The sequence below is a fragment of the Ascaphus truei genome, chromosome 16 (genome assembly GCF_040206685.1).
Source record: "Ascaphus truei isolate aAscTru1 chromosome 16, aAscTru1.hap1, whole genome shotgun sequence".
Classification (NCBI taxonomy): Eukaryota; Metazoa; Chordata; class Amphibia; order Anura; family Ascaphidae; genus Ascaphus; species Ascaphus truei.
Window position 1 is genome coordinate 27,606,064 of NC_134498.1, and position 25,885 is coordinate 27,631,948.

General features: G+C 47.6%; 1 protein-coding gene and 1 long non-coding RNA gene across 6 annotated transcripts in view; one reads left to right on the forward strand and one right to left on the reverse strand.

The window, feature by feature from the left end:
- The window catches only part of LOC142467326 (connector enhancer of kinase suppressor of ras 2-like), a 497,579-nt gene that overhangs the window by 206,314 nt on the left and 265,380 nt on the right, over window positions 1–25,885 (reverse strand). For all 5 annotated transcript variants that reach the window (XR_012788363.1, XM_075572875.1, XM_075572877.1 and 2 more), the window contains exon 6: window positions 15,150–15,269. Coding sequence is in view for 4 of the 5 variants with exons in the window: in XM_075572875.1 (XP_075428990.1) it covers window positions 15,150–15,269 (120 nt within the window). In the remaining variant the exon portion in view is untranslated. The remainder of the gene's footprint in view (window positions 1–15,149; window positions 15,270–25,885) is intronic.
- LOC142467327 (uncharacterized) overlaps window positions 1–25,885 on the forward strand; it is a 99,225-nt gene that overhangs the window by 48,172 nt on the left and 25,168 nt on the right. The window lies entirely within an intron of this gene.

Sequence of the window (25,885 nt, forward strand, 5' to 3'; positions counted from 1 at the left end):
TGCCAACATTTTTTTTTGGGGGGGGGGCGGCGCTTACAGAGGCCCCGCGCTCTTCCCCACAACATTTAAATGCCGGGGGAGTGCGCAAGGCCTCTGTAAATCCCTAATCTGGTCTCCGGCGGCTTCTGGCGATGCGTCGCCATGGCAACGCAACGTCACACGACGTCTTGACGTCAAAAAACGCCGGAGAAAATGTAAGGGGGTTACATATTATGATACAGTAAGTTCTGTAAGGGTAGAGAGTGAAAGAAAAATATTTCCTCCAGATTACAAACTCCCAATGCGTCAAAACCTGCGCATATTAGTTTAAAGCAGCTATCCTCCCTAACAAGTGTAATATATTACCTGAACCAGCGGGTAAGTTGGCTCTGACCTGCCGGAGATCCCCGAGGTATTTGTAGTATTTTTTTTGTGCCGGTTTTGAGACAAACTACAGTTGCAACATGATGTCACAATGCCTGCGGGAGTGACCCTTGACCCCGAGGCCATTTTGGTTTTTTTTCTGGCAGACAAACCTATTTGTCAGCCTTACGGGGGGACCCACTCAGTCAGGCAAGTAAAAAACAAAATGGCAAGCAGCGTGGGATTACTACTTTAAAGAGGAAAAAAACACCTGAGAGCTTTCTGTGGGAGATGTATTAATGTCAAGAAAAATGTAGGAAACCTGTTTGCAAATGTAACGGGTATTCCCCCCCCCAATCGCAGATCTGATGTGGGTGCAAGGAACATACGGTGTTACCATAGGTGTGGTGCATTACCTGTTGGCTCGCAGGAGGGCTGAGCTTCCGCCACGGGGAACCTGGGGCAATTATACTAGGGGTAACCACTTACTCAATTCAGCGCCTCCACCTGCGATGGCTCCCACCAGAGGGGGAGTGGTTCCTCGCAGGACAATACAATAATCACATACACGGGAATATATATATTAACGAGTGACTTTACTAACAAGCAATATAACATATCACGCAATACCGTTATATAACCTGTGTCCCTCTCTAGAGGAGACACCTACGGCGTCGCGCAGGACGCTTCCCCAACACCAGGTGATCCCACCCAATGTCCCGCACTCTTGGAGAGAACGTGGGTGACTGCGCAGTCACAGTTACACTAAGGGGCCCGTTGGTGCACTTATGACTGTATGGTACCTGCCGAGCACTCCGGTACTCGGATCAGCAACTGGCTTCGCAAAGGGTCAGACGTGTGATGAATCCGTCTGATCCTCCAACCGAACTCCTTTGTACGCAGACCGCCAGGGCGGTCTCACTCTGGAATAGTCTCTGCGGACCCCAACATGGGTCCGAACCGCTTTACAGGAACCGCAGCGTCCGCTGAGTCCCTAACTAACACTTGGTACTAACGTGACAGGAACCCTAACCTAGGGCCTGTCCCTGTGGTACCGCAACCTAAAGTGGCTTTGGGGAAAACTCCTAGAGGCCTACCGGGGTTAATAACCTGCCCCACTACCCTAACTCTTCCCAGCCTTGACTGTACTTTCTAAGACCTAACGAGTCCCAGCGCCTACAGCAGCAAGCTGTAGCTCACTGGATGCTGCAGCCAACGTGCTGCGCAACAAGGTGCCTGCCTGTCAGACCTCACAGCACTAACAGCCGTGACTCTGACAAGGCAGCACTCTACACTAAGGGCAGCGTCCCTATCTTGGGCCTCCCTAAGCATTTACCCACTAAACTAGTGGGGAGTTGGGGCCTACCTGGGGTGTAGGTACCTATATGGGGCAGGAGCTGCACTCGCTCCCCGCACCCTTCCTTCCCTCACAGCTCCCTGACTCCAACTCTCTGTAACCTTTCTTTCCCAGCTCCCACTAATGTAAGTGGCAGGGTCCCTAACCTGAGGGCTGTCCCTGGCAACACTCACCTTACTGGGGAGCTGAGCTATCTCGGGCCCTGGGGGTGCTGGCCTAGTACAGGGAGTCCCTGACTCCTGTACCCTACCTCCTTCCCTGGGCTGCTCCGGTCTCTGACTGCCCAACGTGCTGCAACTGACAAAAACCCTGTCTGCACACAACATTGTTGCAACTCTGCAGCATGAGAATCTGCCAGCTCTATTGGCTTCAATGCTGCCTGTGACCAGGGTGAAAGTGCAGTCCCCAGAGGCTGCTGGGGATTGTAGTCCTTGGCACAGCTCTTTCCTATGGGGACCGCGTGCACGATCTTTACTGCGCATGTGCGACGCTGTAATGGCCGCCGCTACACTTAACTGCGCCTGCGCAACCTCCCAGAGCTCCGGCACACTGGCGATGGCCACCGCTACCCTGGCCAACCTCTGCGCATTGCGCGAACCTCGCGCCACAACCAAGATGGCGGTGCCCGCCGGGAGAAGTCGCCGTCCCCTTCCCCCAGTGCCACAGGGGTAAGGCAGGGGGCAAAGGAAGATCAGGGGAACCGGGGGTGACCACCTTACACTCTCCCCCTGGTGAAAATACCAACGTCCCCGCTTGGAGAACAGCATCACATTACAGAAAGTTACACAATAAAAATGCATTGCATAAACTGTACAACTTAACATGTTGACTTTAACATCACTGATACATGGCATATCACACACAGTAATACCCGAGGCCAGCTGAATTTTAGCTGTTTGCTGAGACGAATGGTGGGGTGCCCCTAACTGATCATGTGGGGGTACCTCACTTTTACGTTTGTGAGCCTCCCCCGGGAGAATCTCTGGGCGAGCACGCTCTGGGGTAACAGTCACCGGTTCAGTACTACTTCCTCCCCCTGGTGGAAGGAATAGCACAGTGTCTCTTGGCCAGACCTTTACCCGGCCATTTGTGGCATGGATGCAGTAGGCCAGGAGGTCTTGCCTTTTTCTGCGGTCCACCACATGGTGAATGGAGCGCTCCTTCTTGGTCTCAAGGGAGGCAATTTTTACTAAATCCCTCGCCACACAGTCCTTGTCCCTACGTACTTGCGAGGCTTCCGCTGGGAAGCGAGCAATGGACAATGTCTCTTTCCTCAAAGTCTCTGTTTCACCCGGCAGGGAGTAAAGGGTAGATACCTTACCACTGCGGTGATTCACGGTGGCCAACAGGTCCTCGGGACGCTGCCAGTTCCCACGTCGGCTGTCTTGGGAGCGTGGGATCCCCGTCCTGGGACCATTTGGGTCGGAGCGCACGGGCTCACACTCTGTTCAGTTATGGTGACACACAGATGTCCAGCTACGTTCTTCTGCTCAGCATGAACTTTAGTTGGGGCATTTTTCACGGCCACCTCCACCGGAGCCTGTGGGGAGTAAGGAGATTCCTCACCACTCCGCTGGCTTGCGATTGGTTCCTTTTCCTCTGGAACACTGTCAGGTACCATCTGTGTTTCATTGGACACCACGATGGGGCTGACTGTTCTCTTCACCTGGACGATAGGCGATAGGTACTGGTCCACTCGCACCACTGGACAGCTATCTTCTAAGGGAGACACCTCCGCCAGGACGCGATGCCGAGTGGAGCCATTCGCCCTGCTGGCCAGACTTAAGGAGCTATCGTGCTCCACGGTCACCGGGAGGCTCACACCCAACACCCCTGGGGCAGTCAACTCACCCTTGTCGTCATTAGCAGGTACTGATCCCAAGCTGGGGATCGATGGTACCATTGGAGTAGCACACGGGCCCATATCACCTGAATACACTGTAACTGAAGTAGGTGATTCTTTGACCCCAACTTCACTGGTGTGGTCCGTCGGCTGGCGCATCACCACGAGTGGCTGGCGGCTGAATTCACTGAAAGAAGATGGGGTGCCTGCCTGTCAGACCTCACAGCACTAACAGCCGTGACTCTGACAAGGCAGCACTCTACACTAAGGGCAGCGTCCCTATCTTGGGCCTCCCTAAGCATTTACCCACTAAACTAGTGGGGAGTTGGGGCCTACCTGGGGTGTAGGTACCTATATGGGGCAGGAGCTGCACTCGCTCCCCGCACCCTTCCTTCCCTCACAGCTCCCTGACTCCAACTCTCTGTAACCTTTCTTTCCCAGCTCCCACTAATGTAAGTGGCAGGGTCCCTAACCTGAGGGCTGTCCCTGGCAACACTCACCTTACTGGGGAGCTGAGCTATCTCGGGCCCTGGGGGTGCTGGCCTAGTACAGGGAGTCCCTGACTCCTGTACCCTACCTCCTTCCCTGGGCTGCTCCGGTCTCTGACTGCCCAACGTGCTGCAACTGACAAAAACCCTGTCTGCACACAACATTGTTGCAACTCTGCAGCATGAGAATCTGCCAGCTCTATTGGCTTCAATGCTGCCTGTGACCAGGGTGAAAGTGCAGTCCCCAGAGGCTGCTGGGAATTGTAGTCCTTGGCACAGCTCTTTCCTATGGGGACCGCGTGCACGATCTTTACTGCGCATGTGCGACGCTGTAATGGCCGCCGCTACGCTTAACTGCGCCTGCGCAACCTCCCAGAGCTCCGGCACACTGGCGATGGCCACCGCTACCCTGGCCAACCTCTGCGCATTGCGCGAACCTCGCGCCACAACCAAGATGGCGGTGCCCGCCGAGAGAAGTCGCCGTCCCCTTCCCCCAGTGCCACAGGGGTAAGGCAGGGGGCAAAGGAAGATCAGGGGAACCGGGGGTGACAACCTTACACTCTCCCCCTGGTGAAAATACCAACGTCCCCGCTTGGAGAACAGCATCACATTACAGAAAGTTACACAATAAAAATGCATTGCATAAACTGTACAACTTAACATGTTGACTTTAACATCACTGATACATGGCATATCACACACAGTAATACCCGAGGCCAGCTGAATTTTAGCTGTTTGCTGAGACGAATGGTGGGGTGCCCCTAACTGATCATGTGGGGGTACCTCACTTTTACGTTTGTGAGCCTCCCCCGGGAGAATCTCTGGGCGAGCACGCTCTGGGGTAACAGTCACCGGTTCAGTACTACTTCCTCCCCCTGGTGGAAGGAATAGCACAGTGTCTCTTGGCCAGACCTTTACCCGGCCATTTGTGGCATGGATGCAGTAGGCCAGGAGGTCTTGCCTTTTTCTGCGGTCCACCACATGGTGAATGGAGCGCTCCTTCTTGGTCTCAAGGGAGGCAATTTTTACTAAATCCCTCGCCACACAGTCCTTGTCCCTACGTACTTGCGAGGCTTCCGCTGGGAAGCGAGCAATGGACAATGTCTCTTTCCTCAAAGTCTCTGTTTCACCCGGCAGGGAGTAAAGGGTAGATACCTTACCACTGCGGTGATTCACGGTGGCCAACAGGTCCTCGGGACGCTGCCAGTTCCCACGTCGGCTGTCTTGGGAGCGTGGGATCCCCGTCCTGGGACCATTTGGGTCGGAGCGCACGGGCTCACACTCTGTTCAGTTATGGTGACACACAGATGTCCAGCTACGTTCTTCTGCTCAGCATGAACTTTAGTTGGGGCATTTTTCACGGCCACCTCCACCGGAGCCTGTGGGGAGTAAGGAGATTCCTCACCACTCCGCTGGCTTGCGATTGGTTCCTTTTCCTCTGGAACACTGTCAGGTACCATCTGTGTTTCATTGGACACCACGATGGGGCTGACTGTTCTCTTCACCTGGACGATAGGCGATAGGTACTGGTCCACTCGCACCACTGGACAGCTATCTTCTAAGGGAGACACCTCCGCCAGGACGCGATGCCGAGTGGAGCCATTCGCCCTGCTGGCCAGACTTAAGTAGCTATCGTGCTCCACGGTCACCGGGAGGCTCACACCCAACACCCCTGGGGCAGTCAACTCACCCTTGTCATCATTAGCAGGTACTGATCCCAAGCTGGGGATCGATGGTACCATTGGAGTAGCACACGGGCCCATATCACCTGAATACACTGTAACTGAAGTAGGTGATTCTTTGACCCCAACTTCACTGGTGTGGTCCGTCGGCTGGCGCATCACCACGAGTGGCTGGCGGCTGAATTCACTGAAAGAAGATGGGGGTACAGACACCTTACCCTGTGATTCCTGTGTCTCACTGCTGGGGTGGTTCACCGGTAGGCGCATCGCCACCGATGGTTCGTCCTTTTCCGTAGCTGGCTGGGCCTCAATCCTTCCCTCTTGGTTGCAACGGGGGACTAGGGCAGCCTTGTCTGTCAGCTCCTCCACCTCCGTGGTTGAGGTAGAGCAAGTAACAGCATCTTCATCTCTGGGTTCTGCCATCTGAGATTCCTGCTTGGGATCTGGGACTGTAGACTGCAGCAGCACAGGCTTTAGAAACTGTGCCCCGCAGCCGGCACACTTGGGGCCCCAGGTCTGTTTGCCACCTGGAAAGTCACACTGATTACAAACACATCGTATACACCCCTCGTCCTCCACCACGGCCACCCGATATTCTATTGGTAGCCTAAAATGGTTAAAGTCCATACCACCAGATAGACTCAAGTCCTTTTGTAGGCACGGGCACACCAGAAAGGATATTTTCCCTCCTTTAGACCGCCATGCTCCATATAAATGAGGGTGTATTTCTCTGCACTCTGTACTGTTTTTAATGGGAACAGCAGTTGCTGATGGCTGTTCACTTTGCTTGCTCCCCCTGGTGGAATGTAAAGGAGGGGCTCGCTCTATCACTGAGTCACTCACATTGCGGGGGCAGAGCTCTGGTTTTCCCGCCAGTCCCGGACGGATTTCTGCAACACAATTTAGTGCAGGCTTGCAGTCAGCAGCCCATGTGCTCTCCTGCTTTGGCGGGAGACGCCATTTTAGGTGTGACTCCCTTGATGAGGGAGCCTCCATTTTGATCACAGTTCTGGTAATCTCACTAAGGCTCTCTGAGTATGCAAGAGGGTAGCCTTCTGGTGGGGCCCCTGGGAAATGTAAGGTCGGAGGGACATTTTCCCAGCATATTTCCTGATCCGTTACTAGCCATAGTCTACAACACTGGTCAGTGGGGTCGTACCGGTGCTCTATCCTCTTCCACCCTTGGTCTATGCCCAGGAGTCTCCCTAGGGCCTCACAAATTTCCCTCAACTTCACGGCACTACTGGGAACATCCCCTACTACTAGCACATGTCGCGGGGATACTTCTGTCCTCTTGGTTCGTTCGTGGGCCTCATGGCTTGCAGGCCCAAACATGGTGAAAAAATCTAAATTGGCCAATTTGGAAAAAATGAAAACAGGGCACCCCAGGTCTATCTCAGCAGCGCCTCCAAATGTAACGGGTATTCCCCCCCCCCAATCGCAGATCTGATGTGGGTGCAAGGAACATACGGTGTTACCATAGGTGTGGTGCATTACCTGTTGGCTCGCAGGAGGGCTGAGCTTCCGCCACGGGGAACCTGGGGCAATTATACTAGGGGTAACCACTTACTCAATTCAGCGCCTCCACCTGCGATGGCTCCCACCAGAGGGGGAGTGGTTCCTCGCAGGACAATACAATAATCACATACACGGGAATATATATATTAACGAGTGACTTTACTAACAAGCAATATAACATATCACGCAATACCTTTATATAACCTGTGTCCCTCTCTAGAGGAGACACCTACGACGTCGCGCAGGAGACTTCCCCAACACCAGGTGATCCCACCCAGTGTCCCGAGAATCCCACCCAATGTCCCGCACTCTTGGAGAGAACGTGGGTGACTGCGCAGTCACAGTTACACTAAGGGGCCCGTTGGTGCACTTATGACTGTATGGTACCTGCCGAGCACTTCGGTACTCGGATCAGCAACTGGCTTCGCAAAGGGTCAGACGTGTGATGAATCCGTCTGATCCTCCAACCGAACTCCTTTGTACGCAGACCGCCAGGGCGGTCTCCCTCTGGAATAGTCTCTGCGGACCCCAACGTGGGTCCGAACCGCTTTACAGGAACCGCAGCGTCCGCTGAGTCCCTAACTAACACTTGGTACTAACGTGACAGGAACCCTAACCTAGGGCCTGTCCCTGTGGTACCGCAACCTAAAGTGGCTTTGGGGAAAACTCCTAGAGGCCTACCGGGGTTAATAACCTGCCCCACTCCCCTAACTCTTCCCAGCCTTGACTGTACTTTCTAAGACCTAACGAGTCCCAGCGCCTACAGCAGCAAGCTGTAGCTCACTGGATGCTGCAGCCAACGTGCTGCGCAACAAGGTGCCTGCCTGTCAGACCTCACAGCACTAACAGCCGTGACTCTGACAAGGCAGCACTCTACACTAAGGGCAGCGTCCCTATCTTGGGCCTCCCTAAGCATTTACCCACTAAACTAGTGGGGAGTTGGGGCCTACCTGGGGTGTAGGTACCTATATGGGGCAGGAGCTGCACTCGCTCCCCGCACCCTTCCTTCCCTCACAGCTCCCTGACTCCAACTCTCTGTAACCTTTCTTTCCCAGCTCCCACTAATGTAAGTGGCAGGGTCCCTAACCTGAGGGCTGTCCCTGGCAACACTCACCTTACTGGGGAGCTGAGCTATCTCGGGCCCTGGGGGTGCTGGCCTAGTACAGGGAGTCCCTGACTCCTGTACCCTACCTCCTTCCCTGGGCTGCTCCGGTCTCTGACTGCCCAACGTGCTGCAACTGACAAAAACCCTGTCTGCACACAACATTGTTGCAACTCTGCAGCATGAGAATCTGCCAGCTCTATTGGCTTCATTGCTGCCTGTGACAAGGGTGAAAGTGCAGTCCCCAGAGGCTGCTGGGAATTGTAGTCCTTGGCAAAGCTTTTTTCTATGGGGACCGCGTGCGCGATCTTTACTGCGCATGGGCGAAGCTCGCGCCAAAACCAAGAGGGCGGTGCCCGCCGGGAGAAGTCGCTGTCCCCTTCCCCCACTGCCACAGGGGTAAGGCAGGGGGCAAAGGAAAATCAGGGGAACCGGGGGTGACCCCCTTACACAAAGATTAGTAATTCCCAATAAGAGCAAAATTTTAATATATCTTGTGAGAATATGTGCACCAGGTCATTTCTCCTAGAACACTCCTCAAATCTCAATCTGGCCCACGGCCCAAAAGAAAGAAAAATGTCTTCCGTGTTAGCCCGTTTGCTCCGTGTTTGCTCCGTGTTTGCCCCCTTTGCTCCGTGTTTGCCCGTTTGCTCCGTGTTTGCTCCGTGTTTGCCCTGTGTTTGCCCGTTTGCTCCGTGTTTGCTCCGTGTTTGCTCCGTGTTTGCCCCGTGTTTGCCCGTTTGCTCCGTGTTTGCCCCGTGTTTGCCCGTTTGCTCCGTGTTTGCTCCGTGTTTGCCCCCTTTGCTCCGTGTTCGCCCGTTTGCTCCGTGGTTGCTCCGTGTTTGCCCCCTTTGCTCTGTGTTTGCCCGTTTCCTCCGTGTTTGCTCCGTGCTTGCCCCAGTGTTGCCTTAGCACAAAGCACTCTGTCTCTTTATATATCTGGAGCTAACATGTGTCATTAACACAGCTGTCCGGACTGTACAAGGAAACAGAACTCGTATTAAAGCAATAATAAAAACAGTGTATTATTATTATTACAGTATTTAATTAAAAGAAAAAAACCCCATTGCTTATTTTCCCTAAGTAATGTTGCCTGAATAACACACAGCCCCGAGGGATTCAAATGGAACAAATCATTCAAGAGAATAAAGTTGGTTTATAGGAATTCTGCATATTCTCTGACAGTGATAGATGCTATAGTGTATACAGTATCAGGGGTCTCGAACACTGTCCTCAAGGGCCACCAACAGGCCAGCTTTTATGGATATCCCTGCTTCAGTACAGATGGTGCAGTTGAAGATTGAGCCACCTGTGCTGAAGACGGGATATCCATAAAACCGGGCCTGTTGTTGGCCCATGAGGACTGAGTTTGAGACCCCTGGTGTATATATTACATTTATTCTAAGACGCATTTTAATCTAAAATCAATATTTCTTTTTTTATTTCATTGCCAGTATACCATAGCCTGTAATACATTTACAGTAAAGTATCAACAGTTTGTCATTCCACTGATCCATTCCCTTTAAAAGAGCATTGACTTCTTCTGAGGTTGTGAATGGTAAATTATGTATGAACCAGTACTCATGTCTGATGACCTCTGACTATCATGGCAATCATTCTACTAATGATGCCACGTGCTTTGACATGACCAGTTCTTGTAAACAAACGTTCCGATAACCTCCATTGTCATGTTTGCAAACCAATATTCCAAGGTTACCTCCCATTATTATTCTACAGGTTAAGTCATCATTTTCCCATCAGCAACCACACGTAATGTTCTTCTTCACTATACAGAAAACACATACTGATACAGCAGCAGTATTAACTCTGCCACAGTCTTTTAACGGCAATCCAGATTTAGGTTAAATCACAATATGCTCTAGTTACACATATTAAAAACAAGACTGTAACATTAAATGTGTATAGTTTTAATAACATCTTATTTTCTTAGGAAACAGGATGTGTGTGACGGTAAGCGGGTAACCAGGCTATACAATAGAGGTAAAGTCCATCTGGTTACCCCTGAGGACCGGGGGTCCCTGGCAGCTAGATAATACTTGGCCCCTGGCTAATGGTGCTATCACATGTAAAAGTTAAAGTGACCCCTGCATTTCCACTTTTCATGTTCCCTTTGCCCTAGACTCATGAGACTTTCTAGGAGAAGAGACTCCCAGCTGGGAGAAAGTGCCTTGCACTGCTGCCGTGGAAATCACCAAAAGAAAAGCTGATGCTGCTGGATCACTTAAAAGTATTTATTGTTTGCTGGACATATACAAAATATAGCAAGCACCTCACGGAGGGGCACTCTGACGCGTTTCGTGCGCTACCGGCACTTTGTACAAAGTGCCGGTAGTGCCGGTAGCGCACGAAACGCGTCAGAGTGCCCATCCGTGAGGTGCTTGCTATTTTTTGTATATGTCCAGCTAACAATAAATACTTTTAAGTGATCCAGCAGCATCAGCTTTTCTTTTGGTGATTTCCACGGCAGCAGTGCAAGGCACTTTCTCCCAGCTGGGAGTCCCCTCTCCTGTACCATTCCTTTCAGCCGGTGCACGCCTATTCAGATCTTCAATCAAGTGAGTACAGACGTTTTTATTACTTCCTTTTATTCATATTGTGATCCAGCTCCAGGACATTGTCAATCCATTAAATTGGGGTCTGGGTTGATCCACACGGGCGACCCTGACTAACCCCATTTAAATTTTTGGTTTATGCCCAATCTAGGAGCTTATTTAGGATCAACATCTGGATTGTTACTGTGGACTTTAATACTTTGGATTATCAAGTTATTTGCCATTTTGTGTCACTATTCTAGAGCTCTACTTTGGGAGGTATTCCCCCTCCTGTTTTTCATAAAACTTTCTATGTGTAAATACAAAAATAATGTTCCCAGCGCTCAAAAAAGACAAATGAAAATAGGTATGTGCCAAACATTATTTAATGAAAAGCAGAACACATACCACCAGGGGGTACGGGACAATATAGCAAAAAGACCTGTAAAAAATTCCCTATAAGAAAGTACTACACTGAATTAAGTAAATCCAAGTGAAAAGGGGGTTAATACAGCGGAAAAAACAGTCAATGTTATTGAACAAAGTCCAGCACCACAGGGAGAAAATGAATGTTAACAAAGTTCTATGCGGGCATACTGTAACTTGCAGGGATCCCTATAACTCCTAAGCTGATGCACACAGAGTCTCTATCTAATGCATACACTGCTCAGAGTACAAATGTCAACTAATAGATTGTTATACCACCGACCAGTTCAGAGTGCAGCTTGGGTGTCCTTAAAGGTTCGTGGGAGGGCGTTCCTCTTGTTTACACTCTCCGTGGGGTACGCTGAAGTGTAAGTTTTAGGTGGGATATTTGGGTAGAAATGCAATTGTTTTGTGTGCAGGAGTTCGGGGACCAAAATTACCGGTAGTCCCCTAATTCTCCCCGGCGTGCAGTCATGATTTGCCGGTACGTGGGTTGAATTACACCGGGGCTACCCAATGTCCACCAGACTCCTGGTTTTAGAGCCCAGATATCCCAGTCCTATTTCCCTTACAGCTATGGGTCTCCCCAAGTTATCATATGTATTAAAGTAGGTTTTATTATAGCTGTGCATTTACTATATATGTCTATTCAGTCAGCTCGGGCATCCATATAGAGTATTAAGTGGCCGAGCAGGGCAGAGTACTGGGTCCGGAGAACTGAGACCCCCTATTGGGAGGACACTCTGGTCTGCTAGACTCAGTGGTGCCTGCCCAGTAGGTGGCAATGGGTTGACTGGGGGAAGTGGCAGAATGTGGGCACGTTTGATTTGGTAAATTCATATGTTCCGCCCATGGGGCATTCCGAGCCGGCTTGGCACGCCCCCTCCTCTGACATCAGCCAAAGGATGAGCCCCTATTCCTATTGGCTGGTGGCCGGGAATTCCCACGCTCTGATTGGTCGCTCCTTCTACCTCCATGCTGAGGATAGCTCCTGTATGTAAGAAGATGCCCAGTCAGAGAAAGAGATGATCTAGTGGCTTGTGTCGATGAAGTTAGGGCGGGATTTTCAAGGCTGCTCTGTCACGAATAGCAGAGCAGCCGGCTTCATTTTAAAGCTACTGTAGGAAAGTCTGCCCTGCAGAGACTAAGTCAGACGCGAGGTCCAAGTTCTCGTTTTGGAACGTACTGCACCGACACACTTTATTCGAGCAAATACCCGGTATGTACCTGGCAGATACCTGGAATGCGCCACTCCTCACCTCTGACAAGCCCCGTTGCATTTGCCTTCCCAGCCTGGGTTCATGCCTGGCTGATGGGCGGCTGATCTGTTAAATGATAATGATTAGGATTTAATAGGCTGCAATGCTTCGCGTGTCTACCAGATGGCATAAATTCATGAATTGTAATGCAGTATATATATATATACTGTGCAGTATTGCAGCCAGCGGGAATAAAATGCTTCAATCCCTGCTTGGAAAATAACTCAATGCACTCGGGCAGAAAACAGTCACAAACCTCAATACACCCGGGTATACCCGAATTTGTGGGACTAGCCAAGCTCGAATAAAGTGTGTCGCCAGTGTAGCGGTCGCGGCTAGGAACTGAAGCAGAAAAGAGGACCAGGAAGCCCGGGTGTATATCCCGATGAGGGTAAGCCTACCGAAGCAGGCGCCCTGCACCTAGCAGAGCGTAAATTTCACCCCCAGACCACCAGCAAGTGTGCTTTTACCTGTATTTTGTGTAATCATTGTGTTGTACGCAGGTTTACCTGAATAAACTGCATTTTGTTCTTTCTACCTTGTTTTGCCTAGTGAATGATCCCGGTACAAATATAAATAAGTGTCAAAAGTCTTGGTCTGCCGTGACAATGTGTAACAAATGAATGGCATAAGTAACATTAAGGGCATTATTAGTTGGGCAGTGCCGTGCCATAAGATACCTTACGACCCTGTGACCAGGCAGTGTGATAACTGGCTCCCGGTGACAGGGTGACGACATACCTGTAGTCGTGAGCCAGTCCGGCTTTTTCACATTACCTGAGCTGCTGAGAGAACATTCATCCTGTAGCTCTAGTAATTAGGCTGCAGCCTTTTTAAACCTGAGGCTGACAGCCTGTTAAGAGAAACACACTTACAATGTCTGTGCTGCTACTGTACATCTCTGACGGTTCCTGAAGCCTGTTCTTGGCAGTGCTCTCCTCCTGGGCAGGTTAGGACACCCCGGTATGTAGACTGTATCTTGTACCGCTAGTTCATGTTCTGCCTCAAACACCCTCTCTCCCCACCTTCAAGGCTAACCTTAAAATTCACCTCTTAAAGCTGCGGTTCAGTCTTTTTTTTTTATTTTTTTTTTTTTTTTTACTTCAATAGTTTCATGTGGGCAATCTCTAATTACCTAAAGAACTGCATAGCTGCCGGTCAATTCGTTCTCCGGCTATTGATCGGCAAAGTTTGGCGACATCTTTAAATATGGGGAATGTAAATCGTTGCTATAGGAACAAGCATGCTTGTTAAAATAGAATACAAGAAAATTGGTCTTTCAAAGTTGTTTTTTTAAAAACAGAAAATGCTAAAAGTATTTTTTCTTACTACAGAACTGATTTATTAAAAAAACACACATGCAGGAATGCAGCTTTAAATGAAGCTCTCCAATAGCCTAGACCAGTGATTTTTCAACCGGGTTTTCCAAGCACCCCTCAGAGGTCCACTGGCTGCCATGGGGGGAGAGCTGGGATAACTCTCTCCTACCAGCGACTGCCATCTACTGCACTTATTCCCTCATATAGTTTAAGAAGACAGAATTACCTAATACAATGAAGAGATGGAAAACAAGTGGTCTCGGCAAAAAGATACAGTATAGTACAGGGTTATTGTAGAATCTTATTCAAGACCCTGTAATACGTAGTACTTTGCATGAATATAAAGCTTTGAAAGCAGATTGTTTTTCAGTATCAATAAGATGATTGGAGCTGGCAAAAACCAATGTAGCTGGTATAGTATATACAGTATCTGTGCTTAATGTAAGAAACCTTATTCCTTATTCTCTGACATCTGCTGAGGATTCTGATGGGTAGGAAGTGGAAAGCAACTCTTTGAGCTTGGAAGGCACACAGTTCTGTAGCTGGTTAATACCCGCGTTGTCTCCCCCGTCGCAGCAATCTAATAAACGTTCCTCAAAATGCCATCTTTATTCGAATATGTCTACGTCATGATGTTTTAACAGGAACGATATACAGTTTCAAGTGTGTCATTAGAAGGCGCAGGGAAACAAAACAATATGCCCAAGATTTCACCAAGTGTAAGCGACCCAATGTATGGAGCTTACAGGCTTGGGTGTACGTGACCAGCACCTTAATCATTAGGCCAACAATCCTTAATACACGAGTGGCCAACTCTATTCCTTAAGGGCCCTCAACAGGTCAGGTTATAAGGGTATCGCTGCTTCAGCACAGGTGGCTCAGTCTTCGACACATTGAGCCACCTGCGCTGAAGCAGGGATATCCCTAATACCTGACCTGTTGGTGGCCCTTGAAGACTGGAGTTGGCCACCTTGACTTAATACATCAAAATGAATATAGAAAGCTTTTAAGAAGAGGCACCAACAGTTAACTTCTTTCAGATGACCGTGCACGAGAGATTTAAAATGAGCTGTATTATATATGAACGTCAGTTTTTTTCTATTGTGTGCACAAAGGTTCCAATGCCAGCAACTTCATTAAAGAACATACAGATTTAGAGACCAGGGTTCTCATGCTGATACAATTGGATATAAGTGGAAAGATCTACGTGGGTGGGTATCTTCAACGGTTTTTGTATTAACACAGAATGGGTGGAACTCACCAGTCCTTCACTGGGCATGATGTTAGTGAGGTGAACAACTTCTAGATGTGCTGACTGTGACACCAAGGAGTCCGATGAGAGAGAAATGATGTGATCGCATATTCCAGATAAGGTTTTACACTAGGAGAAAACACAGAAATTATTATGCACTCACAATGAACAAGTAACTAAACCCAGCATAGCAGCTCTTCATTAAAAATGTATACTGTAGTATCTTAAATAAATAATGCATTATTGTTTCAATGTCTAAGAATAGATATTTTTTTTTTTTGAGTTGAGAAGAAATCTCCTGCATGCATTTCTAAAGGACACACTCTATCTGCAAAATAACGTGATGTTTTCCGGAGACCACATACTGTCGTCGTTTTGCCTTCATCATCTAAGTTGGAGTCAGAGAAAGATACCTGTACCATAAGATTATACTGTACATTCACTAACAACTAAGGATCCATGCAACTGAATGTCTGTGCTTGGCATAAACAGACAATGTTTGAAGAAATTACATTTAGTGGTACTATGTATGATTCCAGTAATTCCCTGAACAAACATGGAATTCTAAGGACAACAAAAATAATATTTATTAATGCAAAGCTACAAAGAGTTTCATTTAATTAATACTCATACTAATAAAAACATAAAATGACATGCAATTATGCAAATGCCGAAAATGTTGTAGAAATGTGTATTTCTGTAGTTGACAAAGAAAACACTATGTCTCGTAAACGTTATGCCTTGGACAGGCGGCTACCTTTCCAGGAAACCGTGCCTACGCTGGAAGAGATCCAGAATATCTTGCAACAATGGGGATTTCGTGTCCGATACTGTGGTTGTGTTTGTTCTTGGCAATAGGATACTACATGGACACACAGCAATTTGGTCTGTACACACTTTAACCAGTTATACTCCGCTACTGACAGTATGACCCAGCGCCTGGGATTCTGCTTCAGTTTAAACAAGCAGTCACAGCTAGATCATCACAGTTGTCAAATACATAAAGCGCGGCTGAATTGTTATAATATGCAAATGTTTTTTTCAGTAACTTTCGTGAGCATTAGCAGAGAGCCTGCAATTTACTTTCAAATGACTGCAGTCAATAATTAGTTTCCACAATGTGTAAATGAAGCATAGCTAATCAAGTTATAATGAAGTCATACTCCAGGAGTAATGGCGATTAAGTAAAAGCATGGCGCCATGTTAAAGGGTTTTATTTAATGATTGCAGCGCAGTTACAGCGCTAAAGAGACCTTCCGGGGGAGGGGGGTGGGGAGGGGAGGGGGGTGAGGGAGAAGAAGACTTGATGACATCTACGTACATATTAAGGAGGGGAATAGACACGGCAAGATTCATATTTACATGCTTCATAGGTATACTGTAAAGGAGATTAGCATGTATCAGAATAAAAGTAGTACTAGAACAAAGGCATGACAATAAAGTACAAGGAAAACAGATAGATTTAGGTAATAGGGCAGGAGTGGCCAACTCCAGTTCTGCTTCAGCACAGGTGGCTTAGTAAATGACTGAGCCACCTGTGCTAAAGCAGGGATATTCTTAAACCTGACCTTGAGAACTGCAGCGGGCCACCACTTTAATAGGGAGTAAAATGCAGATTAAATATAAAAGGATTTAAATTCTGTGAGTAAAGCGAGTGAGATTTTTCTTTGCTACCATGTTAAATACTTCCCTGCTGCCAAACAGCTGGAAATCTGTGTTTGGAAACGATAGCCTGGAACCACAATGTAACTTGTCTGTAAGGGGTAATTCTAAATGGTCTCAAGCAGCTGTATGGGCCAATAACAGCCAAAAATCCCCATTGAAATGAATGGGGTTTTACAGGCCCATAACGACCCGAATTACTGCCTCGGACAATATAAAATCACCCCATGGATTTCTGATCTTTAGCTACTCTTGCCAGTATGCAGTACAGTATACAGTATATAAGCTATGTTTTCTCTTTCTTTTCTTTAGTATCTGAATGTAGGAAAACCTCCAGCGGGCCAGTCAGTTAAGCTGCAATGTCTCCAGTTGACGTAACAGATTGGTTCATTGGCAGCTCACTGTGTGGGTAGTTCTCTGGTAGGAGCAATATGATCTGCTTGAAGATAAAAGGTATCAGAGTTCAGTGCACAACTTTTGTACTTATCGTGTGAATCAAAACAACAGTTGTCTCTGAAGAAGCTTAAACTGTAAATCTCCAAGTTTAACTTTAATAATAATAACTTTAGGAAAAATGAATGTGTCAGCCATGAGTGCCCTTGTAGAATAGCATTGGAATGTATCTTTGGTAATTAATCTGCAAACACATTGACCCTGCGACAGTGAAACAATTAATGCAGCTTATTATGTTTAAATCAAATAGTTGTATGAAAGGGTTTTTTTCGAATCTGGAAAAGTGAGCTAGGACTTGTGAAGAAGGGGGAGGCAGCCCTGAATTGTATATAATGCTTCTGGCAGCAAATGTCATTTTTATCACAAAACAAACGTAAATGAAGGGCGTAAAGTTAAAAAAGTGAAGCACAATGGTAATAATCTAATATATGATTAAATCTAAAGCATTCACAGGCCAAAATACTCTTCCAGAGTTGTCAATTTCCAAGTTATGATGGTATAGATCAGGGGTGACCAACTCAAGTACTCAAGGGCCATCAACAGGTCAGGTTTTCAGGATATCCCTGCTTTAGCACAGGTGGTGCAGTCGAAGCATGGGCCACTGATTGAGCTACCTCTGCTGAAGCAGGGATATCCTGAAAACCTGACCTGGTGGTGGCCCTTGAGAACTGGAGTTGGCAATTCCTGGTATAGAAAAAGCAATAACCACATGTCATATACCCTCTAAATATTTAAGAAGCACATTTTTGAAGTGTGTTCTATAGACCAAAAACAAGGAATATACAGTTAATAAAAAATATACTTCCTTGTAATTGTGTTAATAAAACGATAGGTTCTCTTAGTGCGTGTTTGCTTTATACTTCTCCGTGGGATAATAATAACAGGGAGTAAAGTTAGGTGGTAAAGTTTAGGAATGAAAGAGAAGAACAGTGTTTAAATGGCCAACATCAGTTACTTCAATAACAGAGTTCACAACGCTTAATATTCCCACAAAGAGATAAGCTATATATTTTTTAATCCTGGTCCCTGTCTTATTCCTACATGCGCTCGTCCTCACCTGCCAATTGCAACCTCTACTCCTTCTGGTGTCAACCCCTCCAACCTCATACCCATCCCCTGCTACCCTCCCTCCTCTCTCCCTTTCTCCTGTGCCCTTTGGAATGCTCGCTCCCTTTCTAACAAGTTCCTCTCTGTACATTACTTTTTTCTCTCTCACTCTCTGCTCCTATCTTAATATATATTTCTCAAAGTGTAGTATGCGTGTCTGGTTGTCCTGTCCCTAGCGGCAATCGCATTGGACCTTTGGCCTGTCACTCCGCCTCAGGCCAATGAGATGGCTCCCTTGGCCCGCCCGCCCCCGCACACCTCTCATTGGCCTGAGGTGGAGTGACGGGCCAAAGGTCACACACACACACACACACACACACACACACACACACACACACACACACACACACACACACACACACACACACACACACACACACACACACACACTCACAGAGACACTCACAGAGACACACACACACACTCACAGAGACACACACACACACACTCACAGAGACACACACACACACACTCACAGAGACACCCCCCCCCCAGCCGCTACAGGTGAAGGGATGATGGGATCGCCGTAACGACACTGTGCCTTCGGGGATGGAACAGCTAGCCAGACTGCGGTTCAGCTGTGCTGCTACTCTGCTAAACCGGCTCAACTCCTGAGGAAGCTGTGGTACACAGCGAAACGCATTGAGCCGGTTTAGCAGAGTAGCAGCACAGCTGAACCGCATTCTGGCTAGCTGTTAAATCCCCGAAGGCACAGTGTTGGTACGGCGATCCCATCATCCCTTCACCTATCCACTCCAACCGGAAGTCGTCCCCACAAGGCCCGGACGTGATGACAGACGCTCTCCATCCGCGACCGGACGAGGGGGCACCCTCGAGGAGGGATACTGAAGGGACTGGAGTTTCCATCTGCCGATTTACCATACCAACTGCCTCAAGTAAAACCTTATGTGATTTTGTCCGTATATCACATTGTGAGTACATGTCTTATACCTTTTATTTATAAAGTCTGGTGTTATCTGGTCAACACTATGGTTTCCCTCTATTCCTGCATGATTGCGTGTATCTGACTGGAAGTTGAGGTCTTCGTGAATATACCATCCAGCCTGATATCAGTGTTTACTGTTGTATGCTGCGGCCATACCCACCTGCCACTGCAAGTTGAAGTCTCCAAGAACCATCTTTAAACCACTTGCTGTTTTTTATCTTACTTGTTGTAAATAGGTCATCTATAAGAGCCAAGATATCTTATTGTAAATCACGTTTTAGTTAACCCACTGCACTATGATATTCTATGTTCTTTTTTCTGGGTGTTCCTGATGACATCGCTCCCTTCCTGCCCTGGATCTAACTACTTGTAAGGGAATCAGTGCATATTCCCTGGAAGGTTGAGAATATTTCAGCAACACCTTATAATTTATTCTCATTAATTTTTTCACATAATTGTTGTTATAGCGCCGTTCCAAGTCACTGGGTTTCATATTGTCTATTTTTCCACTGTCTCAGAGGAGGATGTGTCGCTGTTGATCGCCTCTTCTCCCTCTACCACTTGCCCTCTTGACCCCATTCCCTCCCATCTCCTAAAAGCTCTTGCTCCTACTATAATTTCTACGCTCACACACATTTTTAACTCCTCCCTCTGCTCCTTTCCATCCTCCTTCAAACATGCAACAGTCATACCATTACTCAAAAACAGCAAGCTTGACCCTACCTGTCTTTCTAACTATCGACCTGTCTCCCTCCTGCCTTTTGCCTCTAAACTCCTTGAACGTCTTGTATTCTCTCGCTTGCTCCATTTTCTCAACACCTATTCTCTCCTAGACCCTCTACAATCTGGCTTCCGCACTGCTCACTCCACGGAAACAGCCCTCACTAAAATAACTGACGAACTCCATGCTGCCAAAGACAGAGGTCATTACACTCTGCTCATATTACTCGACCTCTCTGCAGCATTTGACACCGTGGACCACCCTCTTCTTCTTCATATTCTCCATACTCTTGGTATTCGGAACAAAGCTCTATCCTGGATCTCATCCTACCGCTCCCATCGTACTTTCAGTGTCTCTTCTGCTAACACCTCCTCCTCCTCTATTGATCTCTCTGTGAGGGTACCCCAGGGCTCTGTCCTGGGACCTCTTCTCTTTTCTCTGTACACACTCTCTCTAGGTGACCTACTGCACCGACACACTTTATTCGAGCAAATACCCAGTATGTACCTGGCAGATACCTGGAATGCGCCGCTCCTCACCTCTGACAAGCCCCGTTGTGTTTGCCTTCCCAGCCTGGGTTCATGCCTGGCTGACGGGCGGCTGATCTGTTAAATGATAATGATTAGGATTTAATAGGCTGCAATGCTTCGCGTGTCTACCAGATGGCATAAATTCATGAATTGTAATGCAGTATATATATATATATACTGTGCAGTATTGCAGCCAGCGGGAATAAAATGCTTCAATCCCTGCCTAGAAAATAACCCAATGCACTCGGGCAGAAAACAGTCACAAACCTCAATACACCCAGGTATACCCGAATTCGTGGGACTAGCCGAGCTCGAATAAAGTGTGTCGCCAGTGTAATAACATCTTTTGGGTTTAAATATCACCTCTATGCTGACGACACACAAATATACTTTTCAACACCCGACCTTACACCTGCTGTACAAACCAAAGTTTCTGAATGTCTCTCTGCTATATCATCCTGGATGGCCCTCCACCACCTTAAACTCAACATGGCTAAAACAGAGCTCCTCATACTTCCTCCCAAACCTGGCCCTGCTACCTCCTTCCACATTACTGTTGGAACTACGATCATTCACCCAGTAACCCAAGCACGCTGCCTAGGGGTCACACTCGACTCCTCTCTCACATTCGCCCCTCACATTCAAAACATTTCTAAAACTTGTTGCTTTTTCCTCCGCAATATAACAAAGATACGCCCTTTCCTCTGTTGCTCGACTGCTAAAACTCTGACTCAGGCCCTCATTCTCTCCCATCTTGATTACTGTAACCTCCTGCTGTCCGGCCTTCCTGCCTCTCACCTGTCTCCCTACAATCTATCCTAAATGCTGCTGCCAGAATCACTCTACTCTTTCCTAGATCTGTCTCAGGATCTCCCCTCATGAAATCCCTCTCCTGGCTTCCGATCAAATCCCGCATCTCACACTCCATTCTTCTCCTCACTTTTAAAGTTTTACACTCTTCTGCCCCTCCTTACATCTCAGCCCTAATTTCTCGCTATGCACCATCCCGACTCTTGCATTCTGCTCAAGGATGTCTTCTTTCTACCCCCTTTGTATCTAAAGCCCTCTCCCGCCTTAAACCTTTTTCACTGACTGCCCCACACCTCTGGAATGCCCTTCCCCTCAGTACCCGACTAGCACCCTCACTATCCACCTTTAAGACCCACCTTAAGACACACTTGCTTAAAGAAGCATATGAATAGCACTGTGACTATTCTGAACACATGATACATAAAGCTTGGCCCCCTGCAGACGCACTTACCAGAACTCCCTCCTACTGTCTCTGTACGTTCTCCCTACCTACCAATTAGACTGTAAGCTCCTCGGGGCAGGGACTCCTCTTCCTTAATGTTACGTTTATGTCGAAAGCACTTATTCCCATGATCTGTTATTTATATTATCTGTTATTTATTTGATTACCACATGTATTACTACTGTGAAGAGGTATGTACATTAATGGCGCTATATAAATAAAGACATACAATACAATACAATACAATCTCCTTTGAAATGCGAAGTTCAGTTTATTTCGAGCCATTTATCTGGAAACAAGAAACAGAAAGCTTCACCTGATTACACCTGAGACATGTACCGCTAGATCTTCAATGTTTCACCTGTGTGTTAATGCTGAGGCCACGGTGTAACTATGTCTGCAGTAACAAAGGATATATCTTTATCAAAGGATGGTGGAAACAGAGCGTTAACATCAAATGATGTTTATTGAGGCTGTATGGACCACACATTTATGAGGTTATGAATGTTTGTGCTGATACAAACGACCGGTTTTGCTATTACAGTAGGTTAGAGATGTATTTTGCCGTTTGGGTCTCGCTGTCAGTGAATGAAGACGCAGTGCGTTGGCTCAGCACAATTTGCACCAATTGGCCATATGGGGACGGTTGTAAGAAGGATAGGGCAATAGATCTCTCTAATGGTTAGTTTTTGTACGTGTTCATTGTACTATCCAATTACAGATGTAGGAAGACTTACTGTTTTCACGCCGCGTGATTACTAATGCACAGGTCCGATCCATAAGCAGGGACACCCCATAGCGTGACCGCGACAGCACCTTCTTCGGAGCCGGGGCTTTAAGCTTTTTCGCCACTGCCGGAGCTCCGGAGATAGGTAGTCTCGCTACTTCTGTATATTAAACATAGTTCCTAATCATCCGTTCCTGCTCAATTAGATTTTATGGCCAGATTCATTTCCAGGTGATGATACCATTTCTAATGGATCATGGATATCTTGTAATGGATCAACATACAGATGTAGCGAGACTTACGGTCTCCGCAGTTGCGGCGGTAAAGGCAAAAAGCAGCAGCTCCGGAGATAGCGCTGCCGTGATGTCACTGAGGGGGTCCATGCCTCCGGATCGGACAACCCGCAGCACTAATCCTCCGGCACCAGCGCGGTCACGCAGCTTGCCCCAGTGCCGGAAACAATACATCCTGCAAGATCTGTAAGCGTTCTTCACAGATGTGCTGCGTATTAGAGAATTGGACGCAATCCAGTTTGCATATATATTAGTTTCACAATTTGGCTAAAAATGTGTCATTTTGCTGTTTTTGACAAATGTTTTTGTCAATTTCAATGAAAGCAAGCATGGTCACATGACTCGTTACCTTGCGAATTTTGGGGCACAAAGAGTAAAAATGTCAAACTCTGCTGTGTTCGCACACTCCGGCAAAGCTTTGCGCGTCTCTCCTGTTGAGCGTTTTAGACTTTAAATGTCTGGTGATTCTATTCACAACAGGAATGTTAAAGCTTCTATTTATCATGATGAGAAATGCATAGTCAGTCCCTAATCAACACCTTGTTTTCCAATCTTTTTGCTTGATCACATCATACTTTACCCCTGCCTGTAAATACTGGCTTTCCAAGCACCTTTTTTGCACCAGAAATCAACATCACCCCCCCCACCCCCTTTCACTGGCACTCTTTTTACCTTAAGGAGGGGTCTTCTATATGCAGCAAGTGTATTTATTATAGTGGTAAAGTGAGTTGTCAAATCTGTAGTCAGTAAACATATTTATGACATCTTATTTATTTGCCTACAGTACATACACATAATCAATTTAGTGTAAATAAGCTTATGCAGTTGCCTTGCAGAGTTAATTGTGAAGGTGCTATATATTACCTGTCCTATGCCTACCTAAGGCCTCGGGCATGGTCAGCGCAGCCGTGCTGAGGCGCGCTGCTGCTCGGCAGTGAGCCCCTGCAGCCGCAATGAGAGCGGCTTTAGCAGGGGCTCGCTTACGCAAGCGTGCGGAAGCGTGTCTTAGAATTTTTTTTAATTCATGCGCTCAAGGGAGCGCAGGGCCGGTCACGTGAGCAGTTCGCCCAATGAGGGCGAATCAGCTCCGTGACGTCACTGGCCCGCCCCCCCGACACCTCCCCGGATGGCGCGCTAACCAAGGCCAGGGAAAGCACCCGCTTTCCCTCAGCCTCCGCGCGCCTCCTCATGGGCTGAGTCACCATGGACTCAGCCTAAGGCTGATATAGTTAAAATGAATATGCCTGTTTAAGCGTAGTAATTACATAGTTACATAGTAGATGAGGTTGAAAAAAGACTTACGTCCATCAAGTTCAACCTATGCTAAATTTAGACAACAGATACGTTATCCTATATCTATACTTATTGATCCAGAGGAAGGCAAACATAAAACCCCATTAAGGGGAAAAATGAATTCCTTCCTGACTCCAAGAATTGGCAATCGGATTAATCCCTGGATCAACATCCTTCCCATGTATACTTATTTGGTATATCCCTGTATACCTTTCCCATCTAAAAAGATGTCCAACCTTTTTTTGAACAAATCTATTGTATCTGCCATCACAGTCTCCATGGGTAATGAATTCCACATTTTAACTGCCCTTACTGTAAAGAACCCTTTCCTTTGTTGCTGGTGAAATTTCCTTTCCTCCAACCTTAAGGGATGGCCCCGAGTCCTTTGTACTGCCCGTGGGATGAATAGTTCTTTTGAAAGCTCCTTGTATTGTCCCTGAATATATTTGTATATAGTTATCATATCCCCTCTTAGATGCCTCTTTTCTAATGTAAATAAATCTAATTTAGCTAGCCTCTCCTCATAAGTTAGAATGTCCATCCCCTTTATTAATTTGGTGGCTCTTCTCTGCACTCTCTCTAGTTCCATAATGTCTTTTCTTAGGATTGGTGCCCAAAATTGTACTCCATATTCAAGGTGTGGTCTTACTAATGCTTTGTAAAGGGGCATAATTATGTTTACTTCCCTTCCATCCATTGCCTGTTTGATGCAAGATAAGATCTTGTTTGCCTTTGCAGCTACTGCATGACATTGGGCACTATTGCTAAGCCTGCTGTCTGCAAGCACTCCTAAATCCTTCTCCATCAAGGATTCCCCCAATATATCTCCATTTAATTTGTAAGTCGCCTTTTTATTCTTGTATCACAAATGCATAACCTTACATTTATCTGTATGAGTGTATAACAGCCGCACCAACACGTTTCGTCCCGCAGGACTTTATCAAGGTGTATAATGAAACACATACCTTCTGCCAGATATAGCCCATATTTCGTGCCAAGAGCCCGCAATGATGCACTGTGCATGTGCACCAGTGCCGCGTCGCACAGTCAGGACGCAGCACCATGCCCCACCAATCAAATCGAACACGGAGTGACGTCAGAAGTGCGTGTCCACGACCACGCTGGAACGCATGTCGCACATGCGCACCAGTGCCACGCCGCCCAGTCACGACGGCACACCAAGCCCCATGACCGGAAACAGAACAGGGTCATGGGGCTAGGGCTTGGTGTGCCGTCGTGACTGGGCAGCGCGGCACTGGTGCGCATGTGCGACATGCGTTCCAGCATGGTCGCGGGCGCACACTTCTGACGTTACTCCGTTTTCGATTTGATTGGTGGGGCATGGTGCTGCGTCCTGACTGTGCGACGCGGCACTGGTGCACATGCGCAGTGCATCATTGCGGGCTTTTGGCATGAAATATGGGCTATATCTGGCAGAAGGTACGTGTTTCCTTATACACCTTGATAAAGTCCTGCGGGACGAAACGCGTTGGTGTGGCTGTTATACACCCATGTGTGAGTCCATTGAATAAATACCCTCGATTTTATTTTGGAGTTTGCCCAATATATTTTTTCAAAATAACCTTCCAGTTGCAGTGCATCCTTTGCTTCCCTTCATCTCCATTGTTTCGAGATATCAGGAGTCCACGCAGAGGAACCTTCATCCGGCTTTGGCGCTACAGATTCCAGGATACCCCCTGGGCAAGTAATGGGCATTAGCCCTCATCTTATTACTTGATACCCCTATGGGGATGTTTATAT